Below are 8045 nucleotides of genomic sequence, written 5' to 3' on the forward strand. Positions count from 1 at the left end.
GCTCCATCTGAGGTGTTGTCAAGCTGAGTTCTAATCACTGAGACAAGTGTAGAGTATTGTCTACTTGTGACTAAATACCATAGTTGCATATAATTTGACTCTATGTATAGAACTAGGAAGGAATTTGAACATCTTGCTTACAATTTCTGATAGAAATCTGCACTGAAGTGCTATCCAAACTTTAAAAATCATGTGCCTTTTTGTATTACTGATAATTACTGACTTAAAGAGCAGGTTGTCTGTCAAATAATGCTACTTTGTCGTTGATAATAGAAAAGAAAGTCAATTCCATAAGAATAGGTTATAGGGAAGATTGGTGATAAATGGTGAGCCAGCTGAACCAAAATAGCCACCACCTACATTGTATGGAAATATGGAATGTATTTTTAATTCACTGAGGAAATTACCTCGAATTTTTAATATGGAAATACCTTGTCTCATTTCAAAATTTAGTTGAGTAACTGGATAAAGGTAGAAATTGGAAGATGTAGCTGCCACCATTTTCCAATCTACCTTTTATACAAGTATGGTGACGATGTACTGCAGATTGCAAATGTTGTCCCCTTGCTGAAACAGAGAGAGAAAGGTAAACTGACAGCTATAGAGCAATCAGTTTGCTTTGGTACTTGAGTAACTTGAAGCAGCACTCCAAGAAAAAAAATTTCAAAACTCCTTCAACAAATAATAAGAGCCACTTTGGGCTAGAACATTTTGTACTCTGAAGGGATGAAAATAATAAACCTGGCATCATCTGTGTTTCTTTTTCTTGAATTAACAGACAGTGCACAAAGTTCACTACTGGTCCATGACATTTTCAATAAATATTAGTGACAATTTCAGGGCATGGAAAACAAATTGGAAATTTAAAGATGAAACTGAACTAAATCTTGGCATCAATAGGAAATAGGTGTATTGGTGGGTACATGGTAGAAGAACTCAATTGTTGTAAATGACACACTTAAATTGGATGAAAGGAGAGTGAGAATTCAGGTTAAAATTGAAGTTTAAGCATTTGAACAAAAATGCTTTAATCGAATATTTGTTTAAATCTTTGAGGGTGTCTAGACAGTCTATTCTGTCCTCAGTAAATAAGACCGTAAAGTTATGCAAAGTTCTGATGTAACTTTATGAATTAATTTAGGGCCTATCTAGAGGTGCCCAATTCTAGACATTATTTTTAGAAAGGATATTGAAGCTTTGGAGTCAATATAGAGGAGATTTACTTGGATGAAATATATAATCAAGAGAAACACGAGTAATTTTAAGTAATGAAGAGTTTTAGAATAAAAAGTTTCGGCTATTTAAAATATTTCTATCATCTTTATTGTTAATAAAAAAAATGTCTAATGTCTTAAACGTTGATAGTGAAAGCGACAGATTTAAGGTAATACTCAAAACAATCCCAAATATTCAAATGCAACACTAGTTGGAATTTAGGCTGCATGCAAATGTCACCCTTCAAAATGTAACGAGGTTGTTGTTTGATGTGATGTGTGTGCGTACAACTCTGTTGCACTAGAAATCTAGTGCAGGTAGTTAACTTCCGTGCCATTTTATTCTTGTTTCATGATCATTATTTTTGTGCTTTGCTGCTGATGCCAAAAATACTGAGTGAGACCTAAAAAGAGATGCTGTAAATCACAGCTGGAAACAAGCATTTAACTACTAAATTCATTGTGCAATTGGCAAAGAAGGGAGTTACTCACCCACCTTAGAGAAATTTGTCCCCAAATGTCAGTGGATTCCGTGGCTTAGTTTTCCCCCTGTCTTAGTGCATGTTGGTACCTGCATAGTCAGGGCGAACTATAAACCCCACTGAATAATTTTTACAGTTTAAAAATCAGGGAGTAAAAGAGTTTAACTTGTACATCTATTTAAATATTTCACGAGGAGAAGAAATAGCAGTAGCGTAGCTGTTAGCACAACACTTTACAGGGCCAGTGATCCCTGATTGGGGTTCAATTCTCATAACATATGTGTCTGCATCTGTTTCCTCAGGTTCCTCCTGTTTCTTCCCATATTACAAATATGTATTGGATAGGGTTAGGATTAGTAAGTTGTGGGCGTGGTATGTTGGCGCTGAAAGCATGGCAATATTTGGAGGCTGCTCTTAGCACTGCCTTGGATCGTGTTGATCATTGACACAAAAGAGACATTTCACTATATGTTTTGATGTACAAGTAAAGCTAATCTGTTTTAAAATAAAGTCTCATCTTTAAAACACAGTTTTTAAAATCTTTATTATTTTAAAATGCATTGAAATTTGAATTTATTATACTGGAAGAACATCACTGGCATATGTCGTGAAATTTATAAAATTTGCTGCAGCAATACAATGTAATACATGATAAATATAGAAAGAAAACTGAATATAGTGTAGGTGTGTGTGTATGTATATGTGAGTGTGTATTATATATATATTTTTTGTGTTTCATTTCGGGTATTATATGCCTAGATAAGTGAAACCTCTCTTGAGTTAAACAACAATTGAAACAGACTTTAGATTAATGCTTCAACTTTTGGCACATTATGTAGCTAAGGACATCTTTCTGGGAAGGTAATGAATTCTATTAGTGATGATTCATTAGTCCTCCATCTGTGGAATGAATTAAACATCCAAATGCCAACAGGGTGCATATTGTGCTTCCGTGGCTGGTGACATGATAAAATTTCTTTCTTCATGCTGATGTCATGCATCTTTGAAATTCTAGGTTTGAAGAAAATCTGCTTCTTAAATAGTGAGAAGGTGTAATTTTAACCAAAGGTGAAGATGTGCTCAAAAATTAGTTCGTGCAACATAAAATTTCAGTTAACAAATTTAAGAACATGCATATCAATAAACATTTTTTTCTTGTCAGAAGGCTCAGTGTCCCACCATTTTACAGAAATGCCTTGGGAAATAGCTCTACCCTAGAATTAAAAGCCTCTATATTTTTTTTTTCTATAGGAAACTGATGATTACAGATACTTTGATCCAAAAATGCTTCGTGGCAGTGAGAGGTAAGTTCTGTACAATTCATTAAATACTTCATTAGGTTACATTTTAAGAAGCAATTTTTAAAGTTTAAGGGAATTGTTGGATTTTACCAGTTAAAAGAATTCTTGCAGAGGAAATTTAGGAATTAAAAGCTGCAAAGCAATTATGTAATAGTAGTACTTTACAATATTTGAAAATTGGCCACTTATATAACATGTACTTTTTCCATTCAGCGGAGTGTAATTTCAAAAGACTTGAAAGATCAGTAACAAAGTAATAAATTATAATATCATGTAATATTTGTTCCTATTGTTAGTAAAAAATACATTTTTTTATGAAAAAGGCTTTGTTACCTGTGGACAAATGGTTTCCCAACACAGTAATTGAGATTAACAAAACTATTTTTGAGGCTTGATGCCATCCACTGTTCTTTTAATCCCTGACATAATCCATGAGCTTCTTCAACAAATCGTCCTCATTCTAGTACATTGGGACTAAATTTAAATAAACTTAAATATATTACAAAATTAATTCATTCTTGGAAATTCTTCATTCTTGGATAACAAACTGAGTGTTCACTTTGAGTGGCGGTGAGCCAAATGAATTGGCGGATGGGTAAACCATATGATGTAGTACTGAGGCATACCGTTGAAAATGATTCCAAATCCAGCTGACCTTGGACAAATCAGCAGCAAGGAAACTAACAGCATCAGTGTATCTTTAAATTGATTGATAAACAATAGAGAATTAATTCATTATTCCCACTTTAACTTGCCTGCTGAAACAGTAGTGGTTTGCACCTTTTTGGTTGTAAAGTGTCAGCAGGATGAAACTTAACCATGATATCCCTGTAGATATCCACCATTTGAGCTTCCTTCAAGGAAGCAGATGCAGAAGAAGTTATAATATTACTGACGTGTTGTGAAATTAGTTGTTTTGCAGCAGCAGTACCATCCAACACATTAAAAATTACAGTTAGTTAGAATATAGAAAAATTAAATAGTGCAAAATGGTGAGGTGGTGTTAATGAGTTCACGGACTGTTCAGAAATCTGATGGCAGAGGGAAAGTATGTGTACCTTAAACACTGAGCGTGCGTCTTTAGACTCGTGTACCTCCTCTTGGACTGAAGTTATGAGAAGAAGGCATTTCCTGGATTGTGAGGGTCCTTCATGATCCACTTTCTTGAGACAACAAAATAAATATTAAATAAGTAGTAAGTAGGGTGTGAAAGAGACACCCAGGTGGTATATTGCCGGTGAGGTGCCAGGGTCAGAGATATCTCATATCAGGTTCATAGTATTCTAATGAGGGAGAATGTGTAGCTGGAAGTTGTGGTACATATTAGTACCAATGACTGAGGTAGGAAAACAAAAGAGGTCCTGAAAAGAGAATATACAGAGTTAGGAAGAAAGCTGAAAAGCAGGACCTCCAGGGTAGTAATCTCAGGATTGCTGCCTCTGCCATTCTCTAGTAAGGGTAACAGTAAGATGATTTGGCAGATGAATGCATGGATGAGAAATTGGTGCAGGGTGCAGATCTTCAGATTTCTGGATCATGAGCCTAGTGAACCCTACAGAGACCAATGTCCTAGTGGTCAGGTTTGCTAGAGCTGTTCAGAGGGTTTAAACTAAGTTGGCAAGGAGAATGGTACAGGAGTGATAAGATTGATGAGGTGGCAGTTGGTATATATCAGCCATGATGGAATGATGGAGCAGACCCGATGGGCCAAATGGCCTAATTCTGCTCCTATGTTTTATGGTCTTGTAGTGAAAATAGTGAGGTAATGTTCATGGGTTAGTTCTTGTCTAATCAGAAATCTGACAGTGGAGAGGAAGAAGCTTTGACTGTGCATCGTCAAGCTGCAGTACCTCCTCCCTGCTGATAGCAATGAGAGGAGGACATGTCCTGGGTGATGGGAGCTCTATCACCTCCTACAAAGTGAAACCAAGTATCATAAGTGACAACAAAGTTTTGCTCCCAGATGAGCTCCATGCCTTTTATGCTTGCTTTAAACCATCAAAACATGAAGGCACCTTCACAAACTCATACTGCCCCCTGACGACACTGTGATTTCAGTCTCTGAGACTGCATCCTTCAGAAGGGTGAACTTACAGAAAGCACTCAGCCCAGACAGGGTACCTGGCTGAGTACTAAATTCCTGTGCTGGTTAAATGGCTGGAGTGTTCACTGAGATCTGTAACCTTTCACTTCGGCAGTCTAAGTTACCCACTTGCTTCAAGCAGGCTTCAGTTATACCAGTGCCTAAGAAAAACGTGGTAAACTGCCTGTGACTATCATCCAGTAACACTTACATCCACTGTGATGAAGTGCTTTGAGAGGTTGGTGATGAAAAATGTTAACTCATGCCTGAGGATCGACCTGGATTCATTCCAATTTGCCTACCATCACAATAGGTGTCATATGCCATTGTATTGGCTCTTGTGTTACGTACCCCGTAACTGGGTTGCCAAACCAGCAGAAATGGATCACTCAGTTGGAGTCTGGATTACTGGAACTAAGAAAGTTTTATTAAAGAAATAAACAACACAGTACTCTAATCAAAAGGATAATGAATACAACAGTTCAGCAATGATAAACATGCATGTACACAGAAACTAGGATAATAGGATCAATCAAGCTCTATCGTCGTCTAGGGGTAAATGACCAGTTTCAAAGTGACGCAAGGTTCAGTTCAATTGAGTTCAGTTCAATTCACAGTAATCACTGCCGTGGGAGAGAGAGAGAGAGAAAGCGAATGAATATTCAAAAACGGCTTCCACACAGACCTTCGATATTCCTCGCAGTCAGCTTTCAGGCGAGCCCTTTGTAATGTCTTCTGAGGTCACCGACTGTGACCCCTCCATTCCTCTACAGTGAACCTGGCACCCAGGCATGGGCGGACACACACCAGGTTCCCGCCGATAGTTCCTTTCCACCCTGTGCGTCTATGGCTTGGTCCCGCGACTAGCCCTCCAAAAACTCCTACCGACTTGTGGGAGGTCTTTTTACCTCGGGGTGTCGTGTGCATCTTGCCTTAGCGAACCTGTCCCTTTTTATCCCCCTGCTGGGGTATCGCCTGTCCATCACTTCAAACAGTTCAGGGTTCAAAGAGGAGCCGGTCTTTGACAATTCCCAGACCGCTATCTCCTTCTGTTAAACTCTCCCATCTCTTCATTAACATTTCCAAATGCTGCTCCATTGTCTTTACTTATTTCTCTCTCCTGGAGACAGCTGGCAGACCAACTGCTGATCCCACTGGTGTCAGCACAGGACAGCTAACATCTTAATCTATGTGTACTCTCGTCACACCCCTCACCTTTAAGGATTTTTACCGGGGTAAAAATTACAAACATGAATACATTATTAGATACACACAAATATACATTTTCATCAGCTATTTGGCTAATACAGAGAATTTTAAGTTGTCATCACCTTGACAGACAGTCAGCAATCACATTTTCTGTTCCTTTTATATGTGTTATTAATAATCCCTTAAACCAGGCTCCAACTTAGCAAACTTCATAGTGGCTGAAAACACTGATGAATTGCGATCAATGTAACCTCTCATTGGGTTTCGTCCCGGACCATGATAACAAGGGTCGTCCCATTCCGACTTAGTTTTCTCTCGCAAGGGCTTAGTAGGAGGGGGAGGGGTAGTAACCGCAGAGTTATTGCAAAACTTCCTACAGTACCCCACCATCTCCAAGAGCCTTCTGAGGGCCCTCTTGTCTGTCGGGGTTGGGATGTCAGAGGTAGCCCGCACTTTAGCTTGCATCGCTGCCAGCTGCCCCTGTGTCACCACAATTCCCAGGTAAGTGACCTTTGTGTGGCCAAACTCATTTTTTTCAAGGTTCACTATCAAGCTGGCTTCAGACAGCCGTATTACGTCGCCAATACACACTTCTGTGTTCGTTAGCCTTTTCGTCACTGAATTACTCATTCTATAGAGGTGTTGTTCGCTAGGCTGACCTAGCGTGACAAACACCACCCAACGTCCCAGTTCTTTGCATCGCCTTGGGACAATCAAACACACGTGTGCGAGTCATTTAATTACTTCTCCTAAAGAGTCGCTTTGTTCGGGGATTAAGGGAGAGACCTTATCAGCAGAGCTGGCCAAAACAATAGCCTTCTCCCATCTGGTCGATACCATACTCATCTTTTCAAAATGGTGTTTTTTTCTTATCAGGGGGACCCTAGCTTCATTGATTTCTGCGCTAATACCGACTAGGTTTGTTAGCATATCAAAAGCCTGTGACCGTCTCAGTTGGCGTCTGCCATAATCAATAACATCCTTCCTCCTGTGCAGCCAGTAAACCTCTTTCATGGTTCCACCGACTGTTTCCTTCAGCACCTCAAAATGTCCACCGAGGGGTACCTTGTGGACCAGGTTAAAAATCTCATCCCCAGAGATTTGGCACCATCCCCCATTCCTCATCTGCGGTACTTGGTCTCCCTTCCTTCCTTAGCACTTCCTCCTCCACACAATAGCCTACTGGCTCCTTTCTTAATTCTGCGTCAGAGAGAGCTGTCTCCGCCAAAACCATCAGCCCCTCGTCTTGCTCCTGCACCTGCACAAATTCCTTCCTGGCTAATGCTAAGTCTGTCTCAGCTCCCTCACTACCTCTTGTTTCAGTACACTCCTTCTTTTCACTTTCTAACTCCTCCTGGTACTTCTCAGCTAAATTTACTTCGGCAGTCCCGGGATGAACCTGTGAGTCCATGGGCGGGGCCTCAATGCTGGCAGGCTGACCTGTCAATCTCACGGCTGGGAACACGATTCCCCCGGCGAGGTCATTACCGAGCAAGACTTCCACGCCTTTCGTCGGTAATTCGGGCCTCACCCCAATCGTGACTAGTCCAGAGACCAGGTTGCTTTGTAGGTGTATCTGGTGCAAAGGGACTGCCTCTGTCCCTTCCCCAATACCTTTTACCTTGACCTCCCCAGTCTGGGTCTCTGAGCTAAACTCTAATACACTCTTCAATATCAATAACTGACATGCTCCCGTGTCTCTCCAGATCCGCACTGGAACTGGGTTTAACCCCTCCTTCATTGACACCAATCCGGC

At 40.0% G+C, this 8045-nt stretch overlaps 1 protein-coding gene across 2 annotated transcripts in view; it reads left to right on the top strand.

Annotated features, from left to right (window-relative positions):
• scfd1 (sec1 family domain containing 1) overlaps positions 1–8045 on the top strand; it is a 150774-nt gene that overhangs the window by 114004 nt on the left and 28725 nt on the right. For both annotated transcript variants that reach the window (XM_072267208.1, XM_072267216.1), the window contains one exon: positions 2948–3000. In XM_072267208.1, coding sequence (XP_072123309.1) covers positions 2948–3000 — 53 coding nt within the window. The remainder of the gene's footprint in view (positions 1–2947; positions 3001–8045) is intronic.

This window comes from Mobula birostris, chromosome 1, assembly GCF_030028105.1.
Source record: "Mobula birostris isolate sMobBir1 chromosome 1, sMobBir1.hap1, whole genome shotgun sequence".
In the NCBI taxonomy this organism is placed as follows: domain Eukaryota; kingdom Metazoa; phylum Chordata; class Chondrichthyes; order Myliobatiformes; family Myliobatidae; genus Mobula; species Mobula birostris.